Source organism: Pan troglodytes, chromosome 13 (genome assembly GCF_028858775.2).
Source record: "Pan troglodytes isolate AG18354 chromosome 13, NHGRI_mPanTro3-v2.0_pri, whole genome shotgun sequence".
In the NCBI taxonomy this organism is placed as follows: Eukaryota; Metazoa; Chordata; class Mammalia; order Primates; family Hominidae; genus Pan; species Pan troglodytes.
In genome coordinates, this window is record NC_072411.2 from 85,041,429 (window position 1) to 85,064,406 (window position 22,978).

General features: G+C 36.1%; 1 protein-coding gene and 1 pseudogene across 4 annotated transcripts in view; both read right to left on the reverse strand.

Annotated features, from left to right (window-relative positions):
- Positions 1-22,978, reverse strand: part of NCKAP1 (NCK associated protein 1) — a 113,533-nt gene that overhangs the window by 80,198 nt on the left and 10,357 nt on the right. For 2 of the 4 annotated variants that reach the window (XM_001148485.8, XM_016950143.4), the window contains exons 2-3: positions 19,855-19,872; positions 18,682-18,792 (exon numbers count right to left, since the gene is read on the reverse strand). In XM_001148485.8, coding sequence (XP_001148485.2) covers positions 18,682-18,792; positions 19,855-19,872 — 129 coding nt within the window. The remainder of the gene's footprint in view (positions 1-18,681; positions 18,793-19,854; positions 19,873-22,978) is intronic. The other 2 variants (XM_003309356.6, XM_016950144.4) reach the window with 1 other exon arrangement.
- LOC451597 (ribosomal protein S25 pseudogene) lies at positions 2,040-2,526 on the reverse strand (annotated as a pseudogene).

Sequence of the window (22,978 nt, forward strand, 5' to 3'; positions counted from 1 at the left end):
ACTCTACTTAGCTACAAACATTTATCAAACAACTACTAGATGCCTAAATTCAAAACAGTCTAGCTTTCAAGGCCCTCCACAATCTGGCCCTAACTTACTTTTCCAATCTACATTTCCCCTACATGTATTCACACACTACATACGGTAGCCAAAACAATCTATTCACTATTTTCTATACACACCTCCTGCTTTCTTACTGTTCCTCTACTGGAATGTCAGAATCCCACCATTTAAACATGTCCCAACCCCACTATTCCTAAAGCACTTAGTTTAAATGCTAATCCCATTTTCAGAAAACCACACCTGATTGCACTCCTTCCCTGAAATGCTAACATCTCCCTCCTCTAAAGATGTATAATGTCTAACAGCAGCTATCACTTTCTATCTTCTATTATAGCTATCTCCAGCACAATTAGACAGTGTACCAAACTCAAGTTTTAATTTCCCCAGTCCATATCATACAGTTCTGGACACAGGAAGTATCCAATGCAAACATCTATCAGATAAGGGATTATAATGACAAACTTCAAAGACTACCAGTGTCAGATGATATGTTTTGGTAGGTGATGCTAGAAAGCATACCTTATTATGCAACCATGGTTAAATGACTTAACATCTCTAGCCTAATACCTTCCTCATTGAAATGGAAGCTGACATGGACAATTAACCAAGATAATGTACTTAAGAATATGTAGCAACGCCTCACAGCCAGAAGCTGTACATTAAATATTAAGTGAATAACAAAGGAAGCTTGTAGATCACTTCTTCAAAATAAATATAATAAAACTTTAATATTCCCCATTATTACCCATAGTATTTCTAATAAGAGCTGATATTTACTGAGCATACGTTATGTGTCAGGCATCGATTGTTCCAAACATTTTACAGGTCTCTCACACAATCCTCTCAATATCTCTATGCAGTCACGTTCCCCATTTTAGTGAAAATAAATTCCATAAAGCCTGGGTGAAAGAGGTCAACTACAACAATGAAGAACAAAAGTGTCTACAACTCTCTTGCTTCAACTACAAAAAATGCTACATTTTAGTTCCTAAAGTGAGGGAGAGTAGATACTACCAAAAATTATTAATATCTAGAACAAAGTTTTCTTAATTCAATCACATTGTTTTATAGAAAATAAAAAGCAGAAAATGGCCTAAGAACAAAGGTAACACATTGTTTGACGTTATACAACAGAACATTAGAAAAGTACTACTGTGAGAAAAAATTGATTCTATTCACTACACTAATATTTTATTTATTTATTTTTGGGATGGAGTCTTGCTCTATTGCCCAGGCTGGAGTGTAGTGGTGTGATGTCGGCTCACTGCAATCTCTGCCTTCCGAGTTCAAGCAATTCTTCTGCCTCACCCTCCCAAGTAGCTGGGACTACAGGCAGGCACCATACATCCAGCTAATTTCTTTGTATTTTTAGTAGAGGCGGGGTTTCACCATGTTGGTCAGGCTGGTCTCAAATTCCTAATCTTAGGTGATCCTCCCGCCTCGGCCTCCCAAAGTGCTGGGATTATAAGCATGAGCCACTGTACCCGGCCTCAATACGCTAATACTTATAAAAGCATATTCATGTGATACATGCAAATATTTTAGCAAAGAATTTGTATAATGCTTTCCTTAAACTTTCTAGCTATGGGTCATTATTCTAAATATTCAAGTAAAATATGTAAAAACTGGAAATAAACAGGATAAATATCAGTCATGCTTATGGCAAAGAACCTATCTCCATACTGAAAAATCCTGGTAATTAATCTTTGTTCAATTAAGAAGCATTTTCCACACAAATATAAGTATCGAGAAAATTGAAATTTATTATGTATTCTAAATCCTAAAGTATTTCATTCTTCCAAAGAAAAAGCAATGGCAAATTACCATAAGGAATCAGTGCCTACGAGCTAAACCACTGAATACAAAGGAACGTGGGTAGTTTTTATTCACTCATTTCAATTATTACCTTCTATTGTTATTGAAACTGCTTGTTCATAAATTATTTTTCTTTTTTTTTTTCTTTTTTTTTTCATTTGATTTAATAAAGTTTTATTTTTCCAAATGTACAGCTGGTTGGACCTATTCATGCATCTTCACCAGCAGCTGGAGCATCTCCACCCTTGGTATTTCTGGTGTAAATTACTTGAGCTCTGTGCTTTGAAACCAGTTTGATAAGTCCTTTACTAAGGAGCTCCTGAAGGGCTGCCCTGGCCAGGGAGCCTCGAATCTTCAGTCTCTCAGAGACCACAGCTGGGGTTATAAGTTTATAGTTGGGAACTTCCTTACAGAGTTTATCATAGGTAGCTTTGTCAAACAAGACTAAATTATTGAGCTTGTCCCGAACTTTGCCTTTGGACCACTTCTTCTTTTTGGCCTTGCCCCCGGATTTGTTCATCACTGGGTCTTTGTCTTTCTTGGCCGACTTTCCAGCGTCCTTCTTCTTCTTGTCGTCCTTAGGCGGCATTGCGAAGCTCGGAGAATAGCAGCAGACACCGCAGCCTCGCCAAGATGTCGGACAAAAAGCCATAAATTATTTTTCTTAATCTAAGTTTTGCTAGCATTTTGTTCCTCTTAAAAAAAAAACCAAATTCAGAAGTTTGGTTTCAAGGAATGCTTTGTTCAAATTCTTAGTATGATATTCTAGGCCAGGCTGTTTAAAGTAAGAGTGCACTGAGATGCTATTTGGGTAAATCTCTGCCTAAACTGTCCCAGCTACCACCCTAGTCATCAACTCTCATGTGGACTCCTACGGTAGCATCCTAACTGGTCTCTGTATTTCTCCTCTTGCCTCTTCAATCTTCTCCACATAGCAGCAGCACAGTGAATGTTTTTTGTTTTTGTTTTCTTTTTTTTGAGACAGAGTTTGGCTCTTGTTGCCCAGGCTGGAGTGCAATGGCACAATCTCGGCTCACTGCAACCTCCTCTTACCAGGTTCAAGCAATTCTCCTGCCTCAGCCTCCCGAGTAGCTGGGATTATAGGCATGCGCCAGCACACCCAGTTAATTTTATATTTTTAGTAGAGATGGGGTTTCTCCATGTTGGTCAGGCTGGCCTCGAACTCCCAACCTCAGGTGATCCGCCCGCCTCGGCCTCCCAAAGTGCTGGGATTACAGGCATGAGCCACCACGCCCAGCCACAGTGAACATTTTAAAGCAACACACTACCCTAAAAAAACTGACTCCACTGATGTTATGCAAGATGTTAACAGCACGTGAAGAATACAGGTGAATTCTCTATACTATTTTTGCAAATTTTTTATAAGTCTAACATTATTTCAATACAAAAATCATTTTTTAATTCCAACAGTTTCACCTCACAATTAGAATAAAAAAATATTTACCAGTGCCTCAGAATAAAGTCTAAATCAAAGCCCTTGTCTATCTCTAAGACCTCATCTTCTTTCATGCTCCTCCACCCTCACTCAGTATAGTTATCATATTGGTCTTCCTGCTGTGTTTGCATTCACCAAGTATGTTCCCATCGCAGAGCCTTTGCATTTGTTCTTTCTCATGTCTGGGGTGCTCTTCAACATTTCTTAGCATAGCTTACTCCCTCACCTCACTTCTCTTCAGTGAGGGAGAGTAGATACTACCAATTTTAAAATTTCATTGCTAGTCATAAATGAATATGACAGTAGGTATAAATTCATATCTCAAATGAGTTTCTAAATTGATTTAATCCCTTGAATAAAATCCCCAAAGTTGGGTAAAATACTTCACATTATGTCCTTCCAGCAAAGGAAAGCATAAAAGAAATGAGTGGCAACCATAGAGACTGACATATGCATATCAAACATAAGCAAATCTCTTAAGATTACCTAAAAATTCTAATTAACACAAAGAATAGTCATGTTTTAAAAGAACCTTAGAATCCTACTTAAAATCTTTTGTAGTGTATTTCTTTTTTCATATACAAAGTGATTGTACTGGCAGTAAATATTTCAAAAATGCATTTTTCTGAGGAAACGGTAGTAAATATATTTTAGGAAAATGTATCCAGGCCAGGTGTGGAGGATCACGCCTGTAATCCCAGCACTTTGGGAGGCCGAGGTGGGCAGATCACCTGAGGTCAGGAGTTCAAGACCAGCCTGGACAACATGGTGAAACTCCATCTCTACTAAAAATACAAAAATTAGCCGGGCATGGCAGGTTAGCCACCTGTGGTCCCAGCTACTCTGGAGGCTGAGGTAAGAGAATCACTTGAACCTGGGAGGTGGAGGCTGCAGTGAGCCAAGATTGTGCCATTGTACTCCAGCCTGGGCAACAAGGGGAGGGGAAGGGAGGGGAGGAGGAAAGAGGGAGGGGGAGGGGGAGGGGGGAGGGGGAGACAGGAAAGAGGGAAGGGAAGGAAGGAAGGAAGGAAGGAAGGAAGGAAGGGAGGAAGGAAGGAAGCAAGCAAGCAAGCAAGCAAGCAAGGTTGGTTATCCTAACACTAGCCTAGTAAAATATGCATTACTGAATTACTGAGTGTTTAAGATGTATACTAAATTGAATCCTCTTAATACTTTTTCAAGGTACATTACTTTTTTTATTGTGGTAAAATACACATAAAATTTGCCACGTTAACCTTTTCAAAGTGTGCCGTTCAGTGACTTTAAGCACATTTGCACTGCTGTGCAACCATCAGCACCATCCATCTCCAGATGGTTTTCATCTTCTCAATCAAAATACATTTTAATCCTCATTTTCCAGATACAGAAACAGACCAGAAAAGGGTAAGATGCCAATCTGGGTCTATGAGATTCCAAAACTTGAAACACTTCTTCAATACACTTCAACATTCAAGTTGCTATACAATGACATAAAAGTAGTGTAGGGACAAGCTAAAGAAAACATTTGTATTTAATTATATTATAATCAATTACACAGACTTAAACTTCTAAAAAATCTAATTCAACTGTTTCACTTTATAATTAAGGTTATGTTTCTCTAAGTTCACACTGCTAGTCTTCTGTTTAAATTAATTCTGGAATGCACAAAGAGTTTTCTATTAAAGAACTGAAAGGCAAAGAAAAAAAATTTGTGTCCATGCCTCCTTGCAATAGAACTCTACTGCCTCTCCCATTAAGCACTGTTGTCTATTTTCCCCACCCTTCCCATCTTGGCTGGCCTTGTGACTTGCTTTGACTAATAGAAAGCAGCAGAAACAACGAGTCACTTCTAAGTCTAGGGCAAGGTCTTGTAACTTCTGATTTTGCTCTTTTGGAACACTGCCCTGACGTGCTGTATGTGAGGAAGCCTGAGATATCGTATCACATAGAGAAAGGGCACTTCAGCATCCCTGCTGTTCCAGCTGGGCCCATCCCCCAGAATGCACCAGTGGAATGCACTGCGGTAACCTAAAACCAGTGAGACCAGCAGAGAAACTACCCAGTCAACCCACAGAATCATAAGAAACAAGCTGCTGTCGTTTTAAGCCATGAAATTTAGAGGTGACCTGTTATGCAGCAATAGGTAACTGACACAATTAATATCAAGTTCAGCAATATAGATTAAAATAATTTCTATTTCACCACCTGAGCACATTAATGTGCCTCAGCTAAAACTTTTGGAAATTTAAGATTCTGGCTATAGATGGTCAAATTAAAGCAAACTTGAAATTAATTTTATCATCAGTACTACAAAAATCACTAATTATATACCGTGGTATAGTGGGGTTGGTCAAGTGTAACATTTTTGTATAAAGGGTATCACATTGCATTAATGATAATACAATTTACCTCACTTAATGGCACTATTTTCCATTACAAATAGAAATATAAATAGGTTAGTTCCTTTACATTCAATTTTAATAATTTTTTAAAACCTTTCTAATATGTGATTAACTTACTTTCAAAACCAGTAGACCAGGCATAAATCAAGCTTTTCTTACTGATTAGATGTCATCATTGTAATTGATAATTATAGAGATTTATTTATGTCAAGATGGCCTCAGATGCTACTGACTTGTACAAGATAATCTGACATTAAATGGTCCTTGCCTGCTATACTTAAGAGTTTTTATTTCTCTATCAATTATCATTTGCTCCTGATGAGAGTTCCTTTTAACGTACAGTGTGTTAGAAAATATACTTGTTAGAATTTTGCCTAACCGGACTCAACAAGTTTGGTCATAGGAGAACCAAAATGCTTTTCTCTGAATAAACTTCATTTATTCTAGAATACATTTCTAGTTGTTCAAAATCATTTGGTTTTTTACAGCTTTATTAAGGTACAGTTTACTTACCATGAAATTTACCCATAAGTGAAAAATAATTTTAGTAAATTAGAGTTGTGAAACTATTCACTCTATCCAGCTTTAGAACATTTCCATCACCCCAAACCCTTGTGCCCATTTACAGTTAATCCTGCTGTTACTCCCAAGCCCTAGGCAACTACTGATTTGCTCTCTGTATCAATAAGCTTGCCTTTTCTAGACATTTCCTATAAAAGAGAATCAGACAATATGCAGCTTTTTACATCTAGCTTCACTTATTCATGTTATAGCGTTTATCGTAGTTTGTTCCTTTTAATTGGTGAGTAGTATTCTGTTAAATGTACACACTACATTTTGTTTATTCATTCATCAGTTAATAGGCATTTGAATTGTTTCCAATTCGGGGCTATCATGAATAACAAATTCTGCTATGAACATGTCTTTGGGTAGACATATTTTCATTTCTCTTCGGATAAGTCCCAGAAGTGGAATTGCTTTCTTCCTAACTCTGAGATATGATTCAAAGAGGCAAGTGACATGAAAAGTACAGATAAGTGAAGAGTTACTGTAATAACATATTATTCATTTAGACAACAAATATCTTAACCTATTATATTACCAGGCATTGTGGGAGAAGCTGAGAAAAACTATGAATAACGTACTGACCCTGCCCTAAACAAGCTCATTGTCTAGTGAGGGATGTGTATATAGGTGTACAGGGAACTCCCAATTGTTTTTTCTTTTTGGTTTGGTTGGCTTTTTTGTTCTTTTTAAGGTAAATATCCAGTTTTTGAAGCTGATTAACTTCTAGGTGCAAGGTTTAAAGATGGTGAAAAACTACTATGATCAATTCCCATATTCCCTTCAAGACAAAGGTTTTCACCAACTGGCAATAACATGAAAAGGGTAACAACAAAAACAAAATCTACACATTAGTGTGATAAAGACCACAATAAGAAAGGTCAGAACTTCTAAGAGTGGTGAAAATGCTGAGCAAAACAGGGAAGTCAAAGGAGAGGCTGCACTGAGTAGGTACCCATGAATGATTTTTGGTACACGAATACATACTGACAGAGGGCATGACAGCTGATGTTAAGTTTTCTCAAGCCTGTAAACAGGAATAAAGTTGATGTTTAAATTATCCTGGCTTCTGTCTGGCCTTTTTGGACATCTGTTGTTCTTGGGAGATTTGGAGACAAAGTGAGGTGGCATCACTGGGAGAATAATTCCCACTTAAAATCTCTAATACTCTGCCTCCACAAATTCTTTCAACACAGAGGGACCTCCTATCCATTCACTCTACCATCTTTTTACTGTCACTCATCCTCTTACGCCTTTTTTTTTTTTTTTTTTTTAGACAGAGTCTCACTCTCTCCCAGAGTGTAGTGGCATGATCTCGGCTTACTGCAGCCTCCGCCTCCCAGGTTCAAGTGATTCTTGTGCCTCAGCCTCCCCAAGTAGCTGGGAAAACATGCGCACGCCACCACACCTGGCTTTTTTTTTTTTTGTATTCTTCAGTAGAGACAGGGTTTCACCATGTTGGTCAGGCTGGTCTCGAACTCCTGACCTCAAGTGATCCACTCACCTCAGTCTCCCAAAGTGCTATTACAGGCATGAGCCACTGTGCCCAGGCCCCCTACTTTCTTATCCATCTTAACTTTAAATGGCCCATCATTATAATTACTGCCTTGCCCTTCCCTCCCTCTTTCATAACTGTCTGATAAAACCTACAGTAGCAGAAAAGCATATACTTTGCTGACTCTGATCTCAACCTGATTTCATGATCATTGACCACAACTGAGTAGCAATACTACTCAAACTTTTCTGTCAATTCATTTTCCTACTGTCCTAGATGATTATTCCATTCCTTTCTCTCTCTCTCAAATCCCTCAATAATCTTCTTCAACTTGACAGTCAGCTTAAACCTAACCTGAGATCTACATTCATATAAACAATTGGCTATTTGATATCTCCACTCAGATTTCCAGTAAGCCTCTCAAACTTAACACGTCTAATATTGAGCTACTGAGTACTTCCCCCACTGCATTCACTGTACTACTCCCACTGCACTACCCCAAACCTATTTCTCCTGTTCTCTCACCCCATTATATCTTGACATGAGTTCAAGCCAAAAACCTTAAAGTCTTATTTCTCACTGTCCATACACCCAACACCCAATTCATCAGCAAATACTATAGGTTCTGTCTTCAAAAATATATCCAGAATCTGAACATTTCTCACCTCAACCACCCTAGTCCAAGCCACCATCAGCTCTCATCTCAATGATGGCAAATTTCCTAACTATTCTCCCTATTTTCACCTTTGCTCTCCTGCAGACTATTCTCTACCGAGTAGCCATAGTGATCACAGTCATATCACTTCATTCCCCTACTACTCCCCTCCTATGGCATCTCAACACACTCAGGGTAATTAGCTAAGGTCCTCACTATGGTCCAGAAAGCCCTATATGATCTGCCTATTCATTACAACCACTGGCACTTCATGTCCTACCACCGTCCCCTTCAATCACCTACTCTGCTCATAATGCCCTCCTTGTTCCTGAACATGCCAGGCATGCACCCACCTAAGCCTTTGGAGCTGCGGTTCCTTCAGCACAGAATGCTCCTCCCCTAGCTAAACTCACTCCCTCATATCTTCAAATCTCTGCCCTAATGCTTTCTTCTCAGTAAGGCCTTTCCTGGTCACCCTAAGTAAATTACATCTGCCAGGCATTAGTCTTATGCTTTTACCCTGCTTTGTTCTTCCTAGAACTCTTTACCTGGTATTATATTCTTATTTGTTCATTATTTATTTCTGTTCAACATAATATAAGCTCTATAAGAACAGAGACGTCTGTTTGTTCACTGCTGGAATCCTCTCTTCCAGAACAGAACTTGGCTCATAGAAGGCGCTCAATAAAGGACTTAAATAAATAAATGAATAATCAGTGGAGAATGTGATGGAAACATACATATGCAGAACTTAAACTAATTTGGAAAGGTCAGGGAAAGCTTCTCTGAATGGTGGCATTTAAGCACAGACCTGAAAGACAAGCTAGCCTAGTGAAAGAACATGGGAAAGAGAGACTATTCCAGATAGTAAAAAAAAGTCGAGGCAAAAGAAACATGGCCATTTGTTCAATGAAAGTATAAACATACTTTCCCCACATACAACACTCCTTTAAAAAAATAAAGCAAGCAAATATATTTTCCTTAGGTTCTACATTCTATCCCACACTAGACAATGGGAACTAACATAGTATACTAGCCTGCATACTCTTGGCCAGGGACCATTAATGTACCTATTTAAAATATTCTTGGCCAAGATGAGTACTACGAAGAATAAAAGAAAGTAAGTACTCTGCAACATGTGTTATTTATTCCATTGTAGCTTTTACTGTGTTATTTTCAATCTTGGCAATTAACTTTAGATCTGACAAAAGGTAGTACTGAACCTGCCATGAAGAAACAATGAGAAGATAACATGCTAAAGGTACTTAAAAGGTACAAGGTTAAAAGTGGCTAAAGGCCCCAAAGAAATGACCAAGGAAACCAAAGTTAAAGGTCAATAGGTGATTAGGTAGTGATAATGTCCTCTGCTACTACGAAGGGCATCAAAATCATCACTGCAGCCAAATGGACCAACAACTGTTTGAAAGCTGAAAAACTATCACTTACAGGCAAGATATAACTTCAGGAAATTTGAAGAGTATGGAAAAATGACTACAGATGCCAGAAATGTATATACTTGAAGGCTATGCTATGGAACCCCAGTGTAATGCTCATTGGCAGCCTCATTTCCAGGAAAGCAGAAAGTCTCTTTGACTTGAAGAGGTTATGAATATAGTTTAGTATGACAAAAATATATAGCACATAAGATGCACAAAATAATATTCTGAAACCACAGGTAATTATATAAAAAGGATAAGAAAGGAGATGTTTTAAAATAGATGTGTTTTGGGATCATAAGAACCACCCTTGAGAATATGAAAAAAAGCTTAATAATTCATTCACACACAAATTCTATATGCAACTTTAGGGGATTCTCAAACTCATGAAAATTCAGTGGAAAAGCGCAGGTAAAATCATTACACTGAAGACAAAGCTATAACCCATAATGAAAGCTACACAGCAGGCTTTTACAAATTATCTAGATTGATGTTAGAAGACAGAAGGTTAGAGGGAAGTAGGCTCCAGGAAAAAAAAAAAATTATAAAAAGGTGACATGATTATAAGGCCAAATAAATTTAAAGAAAGTAAAAAGGCTTATAACTATAATTTCAGAAAGTCATGGTATAACTATGAAACTGTAAAATAATTTTAAGTAAATGACAGAATTTAGGAAGAGAGATTCCTTTTCTCTTTAAGGCTAAATATATTATTCATCTTACAGCCCAAAGTGTGACAATGGAATAAAGAAATGCAAACCAAGCACTTAGGCCTTTATTAATATTTAATTTTTTTCAACCAACATATAATATAGTATCAGAACACTGTATAATTACAGAACCAAAAAAAAAGCATTAACAATTTTGACAACATGAAAAGAAAAGGACAAATGGATAAATAACCAAGGGTGAGGATATAAAAAAAAAAAAAAACTATATTAAAGTTAAAAAAGGAAGTAATCAATGATCCAAAAATACTAACAAAAAACACTGGGAAAAAGGCTTGAGAGGGGAAGTAAGGGGAAGTAAATTGAGCAAGCTAAATCCTCATCTTTTGTTGCATAGGAGAGAGACTGTCTAAAGTTGGTAACTGAAGTTATAAGGGAATAAGCATATTTGTTATAGTTCTAGCAGTAACCTGTAGAAATTCTAAAAATAGAAGTTCCCTCTGAGGAATATGACTAGGGTGGGAAAAAGTAAACTAGGAGATATTCACTTTTCATCCTAAATTCTTCTGGACTATTCATTATCATGTATTCATGTTCTTTGGGCAAAAATAAAAAACAAAAAATTTAAATCACTTTAGGTAGGTCACCAGTGCTGATGCAATTCCCTGCCACTATTTGACCTATTTCAATTACTTTCCAAATATATCAAACCAAGGCTTACTTGCATCTCCTGAGGAGTTCTTTTATTTATTGTTTGTTCAAGATAGAATTAAAGACTTTTACATGTCTAAGAGTCATTAACAACTCAATACTGATGATATCTTTTTAAAAGAACATTGACATTTCAGTTAATTCTCATTGTATCAAAATTCCTTAAATCCTGGCAATGTTTAATTGGTCGGGACCAAATATTCCTTTGAGTTTCCATTAGGGCATATATATTTATTCATGATTAAGTATGCTGTTACAACTCCCAGTTACATTATTTTACAGTAAGGTGATTCCTTCTAAACCAAACTCTTATTTGTTGGCCTACTACATGCCAGTCAAGAGGGATTCAAAGATGAGTGCGTGGTCCAGGAAGATGCAGATGTGGGGTACCACAGAGAAAGTGATTGTTTTTTGTTTCGTTCTGCTTCCCCTGGTGGAGGTTGGAGGGAGGGAGGAAGGGAGGGCGAAAGTAGGAGAGATTGGATGGCATAAAAATCAATGTTTGGATTAACATGGCATTTGTCCCGGCAGGAAATGTAGACCTGAAGGGGATAAATTCAAATGACATTATAGTGGGGAACCTGGACAAGTTGTAAATGACCAGTTTGATATTTTTTACAAGTCAAAAGGGATTCTGAAGGTTGTAGTTTAAATAACTAAGTGGATGGTGACAGCTCAAGGGGGGAAACACAAAAGAGAAAAAAAGGTAGGATAATCACATGTTCCATATTGGATAAAAAGTTTTCTGTTTAGCTTGTGGAGCTGTCCAAAGGGGTAGCTAGAATTCAGCTCTAGAGCAGCAGTCCCCAACCTTTTTAGCACCAGGGACCAGTTTCATGGAAGACAATTTTTCCATGTACCGGGGCGGAGGGGTGGAGGGTGGTTTGGGGTGACAAAAGCACATTACATTTATTGAGCACTTTATTTCTATTATTACATTATAATATGTAATGAAATAATTACACAACTTATCATAATGTAGAAGCAGTGGAAGCCCTGAGCTTGCTTTCCTGCAATTTCATGGTCCCATCTGGGGGTGATGAGAGACAGTGACAGATCATCAGGCATTAGATTCTCCTCAAGAGCTCGCAACCTAGATCCCTCGTGTGCATAGTTCACAACAGGGTTTGCACTCCTATGAGAATCTAATGCCACTGCTAATATGACAGGAGAAAGAGCTCAGGCAGTAATGTGAGTGATGGGGAGTGGCTGTAAATACAGATGAAGCTTAGGGTACTACCACTCATCTCCTGCTGGGCAGCCGGGTTCCTAACAGGCCACGGACTGCTACCTGTCTGTGGCCTGGGGGTTGGGGACCCTGATCTAGAGCACAGAATATAGGAGATCGTATATGTACTTAGTTGAAGCCACAGCAGTAAGTGTTTTCACACATATACACTATGGGGGGAGAAGTCATTTAGGAAAACCCACATTTAAACGGTACCCAGAAGAAAAGCCAGCAAAGTAGTCCAAAAAGTCAAAGAGGTAAATGTTAAGTTAACAGCTTCCATTCTTCAAGAGCAATTTGTCACACACTGTACTAAGTGCTTTAGGAAACAATGAAATACTCCTTGAGATTGGTATTATCACCATTTTAGAAATAAGAATAATGATACCTGGCCGGGTGCGGTGGCTCATGCCTGTAATCCAGCACTTTGGGAGGCTGGGGCGGACGGATTGCCTGAGGTCAGGAGTTTGAGACCAGCCTGGCCAGCATGGTGAAACCCGTCTCTACTAAAAATAGAAAATTAGGCGGGCGTGGTGGCAGGCACCTGTAATCCCAGCTACTCGGGAAGCTGAGGCAGGAGAATCGCTTGAATTCGGGAGGCAGAGGTTGCAGTGAGCCAAGATTATGCCATTGCACTCCAGCCTGGGCAACAGAGCAAGACTCCGTCTCAAAAAAACGAAACAAAAAAGAACAATGATACCTTAAGATGTTAAATAATTTGCCCAAAATTATCCAGCTAATAAGTGGAAAGACCAGAACTCAAATTCTGGTTTACTGAATCCAGAGTCCATCCTCTTAACCAGTATGTTACTATCTTAATAGGAGTCATGACAAAACAAGGAATGCCCTCTTAAAGACAAGTTAAGAAGGAGTTAAATATGCCTACCGTTTCCTTCTAAGTCCTTACCAAACCACAGTGCATGCATGTGTCAAGGGCCTCCCTACACCTATCACCAATTCCACCACCCCATCCCTAAAACACATTTATGTTTTTAGGAGTTGAGACTCTTGCTCTATTTCTGGGTGACTTTCAATAATACCATTAATAAGATATATCTGAATAGTTCTACTAAAAAGTACAATCTTTTTTTAGCTAAAATTAACTCCATAACTTTTAAAAAGTGTGGATAAGTTCAGGTCCTGACATAAATCTAAAGCAATGTTTGAATACAAGTGAAAGCTGGTTATGTTAGAGTGTATCAAATAGTTCCATTCATTAATGGGACATTTATTTAGTGCCTCTTATGTGTCAGGCACTAGGGATAAAACATTTTTAAAAGGCTCTATTGCTTCGCCTCTGAACTAACTTTACTGCTGATTATTACACTTAGAGTTGCTTTGTCTTTCCTAGAGTGACTTTATAAGCTACTTCAATAAAAAATATGTTTTACATAACATCTTATAATTCTACGTTCCTTGGGAGAGGGGATAAGTAATATCTATAACATAAAAGATTCCTCTAACTTAGGAAAACATAATTTTCAAATTATTTCAACAACAGCCTGTGTCCTAGTCTAGAATCCCTATATCACTCCTGTGGCACTCTACTCGCCAGCAATGTCCCTATTCTTAAAGACTTCAAGATCTAATTCAGCATATATAGGATAGTAATTTTTATCATTTCCTCATTAATTTGGGTATCAAATCCAAAATTTTACATTAAAATGTGCAATAGGCTAATTCCATAATAACACTATTGTGCCAGATAATATTTTTACTGTTTTAAAAAACACAAACTACCTTTTAGGTGTAATGCAATATAGGAAAGAGAAAAAAAAAGTTTAAAAAATATTAGAAAAAAAATCAGAAAAGTTTTAACATACACCTGAACATTTGCTTACATTGCCTTTTAGGTTTCCTGAGCCAAATAATTTGTATGTGTTAATAAAATAAGAAAGGAGTTTCTACTATTTTCTTCATCCAGGAAAATAACAGATTCCCCTCCATGTACCCTTAAGAAACCTACAAGAAACAAATTTCATTTGAGAGTTACACTTTCAAAATAATGAAAGCATTTATATTACAGATAAATTAGATAATCTTTCAGCTCAAAAATACTTTGCTTAATCTGAAATTAAATGAGGAACTCTATTAATACACATAACCTGGCACACATTAGATAACAAGTGGCTGCCATAATTATAAAACTGGTATGGCTTTTATTCATTTTGAATTTCATTTAATCAGCTTGCTTTGAAGCATGAGGCATTTAGTTCAACATCATGACCCAAGGAAAAAACCTCATTCCTTGGTCCTAGATTTTCCCTAAATCCAGAATCGGAAATATAAAACTTGTTACAACTGGTCACAAACAAGAAAGTAAAAATGACTCAACAGAGTCCAACATCATCACTGTAGAAGTCATGTTGTGTACCAATCCTGCTACCTGTCAGCAGTGCCTTCCTTTGTTGCATATCAAATAACTATGTGCTCAAGGATTCTAAAGGGATTAAAAAGTATGGAGGTGAGGGCAGTTATTAAAACAAAAAACAAAAAACAATCAAAACAAAATAAAAAATCAACAATTTTTTAGCTGCAAGATAAGAGCAGAATTTTGCAAGAATCCATTTTAGAAACTTCAAAAAATAAATATTTTGAGGCTGGGCATGGTGACTCAAGCCTGTAATCCCAGCACTTTGGGAGGCCAATCTGGGAGGATCACTTGAGCCCAGAAGTTTGAGACCAGCCTGGTCAACATAGCAAGACCCCATGTCTACAAAATATACAAAAAGTTAGCCAGGTGTGGTGGTTGTGCCCCTGTAGTTCCAACTACTTGGGAGGCTGAGGCAGAAGGATTGATTGAGACCAGGAGGTGGAGGTTGTAGTGGGCTGAGATTGCTCCACTGCACTCCAGCCTGGGCAACAAAGCAGGACCATGTCCCAAAAAAAAAAAAAAAAAAAAATTTATTGCATTTTCACCAGAAATCTGTTTTTATGAGTACCTTTTCTGAAATTGGGGGACATGTGTTACTTGTAAGACATGAATCAGAGTAGAAATAGTAATAACCTAGGTCCCTAAGAAAAAGTAAGCATGTTCTGTTTCACATATTTACATAATAATCCAAAGCACAAGAATAAGAAAAAAGAAAGAAAAGACTGATATCAATACCACTTCTACAGTGCACTTAGTAGCCAGAAATCTGCAACTTCCTATCAATCCCAGACGCTACTATCTTTTCCAGTCTTTAAGCTCCATCAACTAATTCAATAAGTTAAAAAATAATAATAGAACTGAAACCTCACTTCTCATGTCCTGATCCAAGCTAGCTAGGAACTTCTCACCAAAATTTTAGCAGACCCAGATCAAAACTGAGATCACAAGACTTTATATATGCCCAATACATAGTACTTCAGCAGGTTAAAAAAACAACAGAGTAGCATTACAAAGAATAGTTGTAAAGGCAATATGAAAAAACTCAGGCTTTGCAAACAAAACAAAGTAAATACTACAAGTAAGTCATAACATTCAACAACATTGTACAATCAATTTTATAGGTTAAGCACAGAATTACCACACCACCCAGCAATTCTTTCACAGGTTTATAAAGCCAAGAGAAATGAAAACATATCCATACAAAAACTTTCACATAAATGTTTATAGCAACATTATTCATAATAGGCAAAAAAGTAGAAACAATCCAAACATCCATCAACTCATGAATGAATAAAATGTGGTATATCCACACAACGGAGTATTATTTGGCAATAAAAAGAAATGAAGATTGGGCACAGCAGCTTACAGCTGTAATCTCAGCGCTTTGGGAGGTCAAAGTGGGAGGACTGCTCAAGCCCAGGAGTTTGAGACCTACCTGGGCAACATAGCCAGACCACATCTGGATAAAAAATTTTAAAAAATTTTTAAAAATAGCTGAGCATGGTGGTGCGCACCTGTGGCCCTAGCTACTTAGGAGGCTAAGATGAGAACATCATTTTGGTCTAGGAGTTCGGTGTTACAGTGAGCTATGATGGCGCCACTGCATTCTACCCTGGGTGACAGAGTGAAACCCTGTCTCTTAAAACAAAAACAAAATACTGATACATGCTACAACTTGGATAAACCTTGAAAATATTACGTTAAATGACAGAAACCAGTCACAGAAGACCACATATTACATTATTCCTGATGAAATCTTCAGAATAGGCACAGAGACAGAAAAAGTACATCAGTGGTTGCCTTAGGGCAGGGGTGTTGGCAGGAAATCAGGGGTGACTGCTAATGGGCACAAAGTTTCTTTGGGTGGTGATGAAAATGTTCTAAAATTAACTGTGGTACAGGATGCACAACTCTGTGAATGTACTAAAAAACACTGAAACTGTACACTTTTAATGGGTGAATTATATGGTATGTGAATTATACCTCAATAAAACTATTATTAAAAATATCGATTTTGTGCTTCAAAAGTTAGAAAGAGAAGTAAAACTATCAAAAAACAAAAAACAACAGGATGATAATAAACAGTTTGCCCGGCATATCAAGAACAGCAGATGCTTAATTGGTCTGCTGACAACAGACAATTTTACTGTTGTTTCACCAGATACTTCTAATTCTAAGGAAAGACCTAATATTAAGGAACAATGCATATTCTCACATATAAGTTTACACACAAACACATGTGTAAATTAAGCTTCAAAGATTCTCTGAAGAGCTCATGTCAGAAATTTTATGAGCTGTAAGAAAAAGAAGTGTATATAAAATTAATTTAAGACAGATTTTCATAACAAAATCTCTCTTTTAGAGTGAGTATATAATCTCTCAGATGAGGTAGCCAATTAATGTTAGTAACTAAAAAAGAGTTCTCCACACAAATAAAAGTGTTAAGAAGTACAAGTTTTGAATCACCTATTTTGCAATCAGGAACTAATTATAATGCTTTAATATATTGATATATTATAAAACAATATTTCTGGCTGGGCACAGCAGCTCATGTCTGTAATTCCAGCACTTTAAGAGGTCGAAGCAGAAGGATCCCTTGAGCCCAGGAGTTCAAGACCAGCCTGGACAACATAGTGAGATCTCGTCTCTACAAAAACAATCTTTTATGAAACCTCTACTAACCTGTATTCCCCAAAAACAGACTTGATTTTGTTTTAAAAAATGCCTTAAAAAGCACTTTATCTGACTTATTTTTATTAGTTCTTACTAGCATTTTCTTTCTACATGGAAGCGTTTTTAAGCAAAAGTATCAACAGGCTAAATACAAATCTTCAATGAACATACATGATTTGAGAAAACAAAAAGGTGACAATGTATCTTTTTATTTTTAAACCAGTCAAGTGCAGTAGTGAGAAGGGGGCAAAGAGTAGAACAAGGAGCTGGATCTGTAACTGATGCAGAACAATCAATTGTGATAACTCACTATCTTTGGACCAGCTGACGATATATCTTTTCAACAGAGCTTCTCAAAATTATGAAGATCATATGTGAGAGGAAATTTCTAAACTAAATTTGTATGTAAAGCAAAAGAGGCAGCAAAGATAGTAACAAGAAAATATCAGAGAAAAAAATAAAAAGAGAAGACACGCAGAAAGATTCTGAGTCAAAATTTATATAAAAATGCCACACTGAGGCAAAAAATAACTCTAATTTCCCAAAAGTAGTTATTCATAGAAATTACTATAAAGATATGTAAACATATCAGGAAGATTCTGAATATGACCATTCTTCAGTATACTAAGAAAAAACTTTCCCATATGAAAAGTAATATGGAGATAATAAAGACCCTAACACAATCATTTACTTGTACTATTTAATCTTTAGAAATCATTCTGTCAATTATGAAAATACTAGAAAAACAAACACATTTTAAAACTAAATACAGCTAACTACTTAAAACAACAGAAGCTCTATGCAGACATTTACTAACTTCAACAGGAAGTTTATGACTATAAGAAACAAAAATATCCCAAGTATCCACACAAGAATTTGGAATATATACATATCTATTACCTTACTCTTGTTGCAATTTGAAGGGGAATAAATATATAGGAATCTAAGATCTTTGCTGTAATAAAGTGGCAATGTCGCTAAGAGTTATTTTTTTCTGGTCTCGGACATAAGAATATTGTCTCAAAAAAACCCTTAAGGTATATAATCTGTATATCAAAATGTTAAAAATTAGGTAAATAAGAGCTACTATAAGCACTGTGTTGACCACTGTTTCTCTAAAAGATGGTTAAAATCAAGCAATAGAAAAATTTAGATAACTTACATTGTTGTTGCGGGTTTCTACAGCAGGGAATTTTCTGACTATGAATTTCACAGCAGATTCCAGGTTTTTGTCGATAAGATAGGATGGTTTTGCCTTGGGGTCTCCACATGCCTATAAAACAATAGTAATAAAAAAAAAGTGAAATGCACCCTTCTTCTAAAATCAAAAATAGCAAATCTGCAATTAGAAATTAAAGAGATATTTATTGTTTTTGGTGAGCAGGTGATAAAATGAATAGGCAAAGTGCAGGGATTGTCACAGCTGAAATATGCAATGGGAGACAGTACAGAGATGTTCTTCTACTGAAAAAAATGCATGGAAAGTTTCGAAGCAGTTAGCGCAGAACAGCAGTGAAGGAAAAAGCTCAAACCTAAAAAAAAGAAAAAGAAAAAAAATTCTTGGTTTGAGGTAGGATTGTATTCATCTGAAGCTAATAAAATATTACAAAATTAAATATTCAGTAGAGTACTAGACATGTTTCTTTCTAAGTGTTATAAAATAAAAGCTTATGTTTAAATGTCTTTTCCAAAATGTTTTCCTCATTCACTTTAAACATTTTAATACAAGAGCCCTAGTTCAAAAGAACTGGAAGCTGCTAAAATTGTCTTTATAGTGCTAAGGTGTGTTGTCTGATTCTCTGAACATCTGAGTTACAACACTGTTTTCCATCATACCAGCAGCACTTCAAACAATGAATCTACATCTGTTCTATATATCATAAGCACAGAACAAATGGATATGTTTACGTTTTGACCGTATCAGCAGTACAGCATTCTCTGCAGTAAACTGTAAGGCACTATACAAATGTAAGGTATTATTATTAGAAAGAACTTTCTACCTGAACTATTACAATATAGAATATAATCTTGAATACTGTTCCTGTTTTATTACATGACATTAAATTAACTGCTTGCTAGCGAGATGTTATTCCTTAGGGAATTACTAAAATTATAACATTTCTATTTAACTTCTTTTTATTGCATTTTGAAAAGGATGTGTCCTTTGGAAAGTTACATCTGTCTGCCATGTGTGAGGAAATACACTACTGCAATTTTATAGTTTTCCATTGTTTACTATGGCTATGTTGTGGATTGCAGAAAGAGAAGTTATGAAACATGAAACTGATCTGAAAGCGGGCAAGCGGGCAGAGGGAAGGTGAAAAGCTTTGCAAACCTTCCAAACTTGTCCTTGCTGGGGAAGCATTGTAATAAAAAGAGAGAAAATTACGTGTAAACAATGATTGTCAAACTATGATATACGTTTCAGAAGAAAACTTATGCACTGCAGACTATGAATAACAGAACAAGATTAGAATTATATGGTGCTACAATTTTAAAGGTATTCTAAGTAGCGAGTTTTAGTATAAAATAAATTTATAGAGTTTATACTGTTCATATAAACACTACTGTGTACGTGTACAATCAGGTCAGTTTCTTGGTGCTCTTTCTAAACCAACTTAAAATAATACTAGAAAGAAGGAAAATAAAGACTACATGCAGCTATAAAAATAGGAGCAAAACCATCAGTGAAATTTTACATACCTTAAAAAGAAACGGTAGCCGAGAATAAAAATAAATTGTTATTGGATGACTTTTGTATTTCAGCTCAAATTGTAACTATTTTTCAAACATCACCTAACTTCCTACCATGCCAAAGTATAAAAATCAATGTTAACATTCCTATATTTTCCAAATGGAAACAGGAATGCAGTAAGAAATCTCTTAATTCTCAAATATAATTAAATAGAATCTTAACAAATTTAGAACTTCATAATCTTTAACCAGATTGACATTACTACTATGTAAATTCCATTTCAACATCATAAATATTAAAATATATCCAACTTTCTTTGAGTAGACTATCATTTCTTTAAAATATTCTTAAAATCTTCCAATTTATATTCTTCTCCCCAAATATTATATAATAGCTAAGAATAATAATCACATACTAAAAATTTGCCCAAACACAAATAGCTATAGATTAGCATTGCCTTACATAATCACATAATAAAAATCAAGTGTCATAAACATGCTTGAGGTAGTGCAAAATCCTAAAATGATTCCAAATTATGTTCAGTTTTTTCATATGTGTTGTCTTTCATATTCTAACTATTGAAAAATTTAGCTATCCATTCCTCTATTAGGGACTATCACATATAATGAAAATGACAGATCACCATATCCATTTCCCACAACCACAAATTTTACTGTTTAAGAATGTAAACATATAAACAACTTCGTTGGTTGATAACCAAACAAGTATGTGTGTGCGTATGTGTGTATACACACATACACATATATAAATGAGCAGCTCTTCCTTCTTACACTGAAAACAGAAAGAACAGAATTTCATTTTGTCCAAGTCCAGTGGCTCACGCCTGTAATTCCAGAAATGGGGGCCAAGGGGCTTGAGCCAGAAGTTGGAGTCCAGCCTGGACAACATAGCATGACCCTGTCTCTACAAAAAAATGTTTTAAATTAGCTTGTAGAGAAGTAAGCTCAGGGCTTTAAGAGAAAAAAAAATTATAAGGGTGTGGTGGTGCACAACTGTACTCCTAGCTACTTGGGAAGCTGAGGGAGAAGATCACTTGAGCTCAGGAATTCAAGGCTACAGAGCTGTAATCACACCACTGTACCGCAGCCTGAGCCACAGAGTGAAGCTCTGTCTCTTAAAACTAAAAACTAAAAAAAAAAAAAAAAAAAAAAAAAATTCAGAAAAAAATAAAGGACTATATAATCTGCTTTTCCTGGAATTGATTTACCTTTTCCACACTGCTCAGTGGACCTTATCTAACATACTTAATTGGGAGGCAGTATGTCTCAAAGGTTAAAAACAAATATTCTGGAATAAAACTGGCTGAGTTTCAATTTTCATGACTTACTAGCCATGGGACCTGGAATATATTACAAAATATCTCCTAACCTATGTTTCTTCGTCTGTAAAATGGGGAAATTAGTACTTACCTCACAGGGTTATTATAAGGATTAGAAGAGAGATAAAGAAACCATGTAAAGCATTTAGCAAAATGATAAGCACATAAGTGCTCTAAAAATGCTAGCTGCTTTTTAATAATAGCTATAATGATGATAATAATTATCCAAGTCTAATATGAATAGTAATCATAGTAACAGTCTTTATCATAATATATATATACAACTAGCAAGTTAGTGTTAACTTCCTTATGCAACTATTAAATACAGTCCCCTCTCTCAATCAAATATTTCCTTTATTCACTTTAAGCCTAAACATCTAAATATAGCCTAAATACAGCCTAAAGTCTACATTTGCTGTAACTGTACAGAGTTTAACCTAATTGTTAAGAACCTGAGTTTCAAGACAGGCTGTCCATGTTTAAAATCTTGGCACCATCACTTAACAGCTGTGTACCCATGAGCAAGTCATTCTATCTGTGCCTCAGTTTCTTCAACTGTTAAACAGATAATTACAACCTATGCTAAAAAGTTTTTATGTTCACTACATGAAAGTGTTATCTGTAGACTTTACAAGAGTATTTGGCATACCAAGAGCTCCCAAAAAATGCCAATTAAAAATAAGAGGTTAATATATACAGAAGTACTAGGTCCCATCTTATCTTTTTCTAAAATCCACTTACTTGATTTATTTGCTTAATAACAAGAGAGACACTTGTATGGGAAATACTTACACAAAAAAGAAGAAGTATATGAAAAAAATAAACTGACATGACTAAAAGTTATCAGCTAGGTAAAATATATCCTGGCAAAGAACCATAACAAATAATTCAGGTAAGAAGGCTGATTGGGCAGGGTGGCTCACAACTGTAATCCTGGCACTTTGGGAGGCTCAGGTGGGAGGATCACTTGAGGACAGAAACTAGAGACCGGCCTGGGCAACATAGCAAGATCCTATCTCTACAAAAAAATTTTTAAAAAAACTTTAAGGTTTCCTACCATACTAAAACAGTATAGAAAATTCCAAATAACCAGAAGTTATAGTTTATAAAAATTCATCTTATTCCCCACCCAAACTTAAAAAACTTTCATTTTGAGGATAAGAAAATCACAACTTGCATTTTCAGAAAACAGCCTGCTATTGGTATACTTGAAACCATATATCTTTCTATTACATCTACAATATTACACAAAATTAACCTTAACTCAAAGTTATCACCTTTTGAAGTATCAAATTTTTAAAAACTAAATACACAATTAAACTTAGTTATCAAAACATTTTAGACTAATATATTTCAGAAAGGCTTACCAGAAAGACGTAATCAAAAGATTTAACAAATTACCAATTCAATTAAACATTTGAGCAC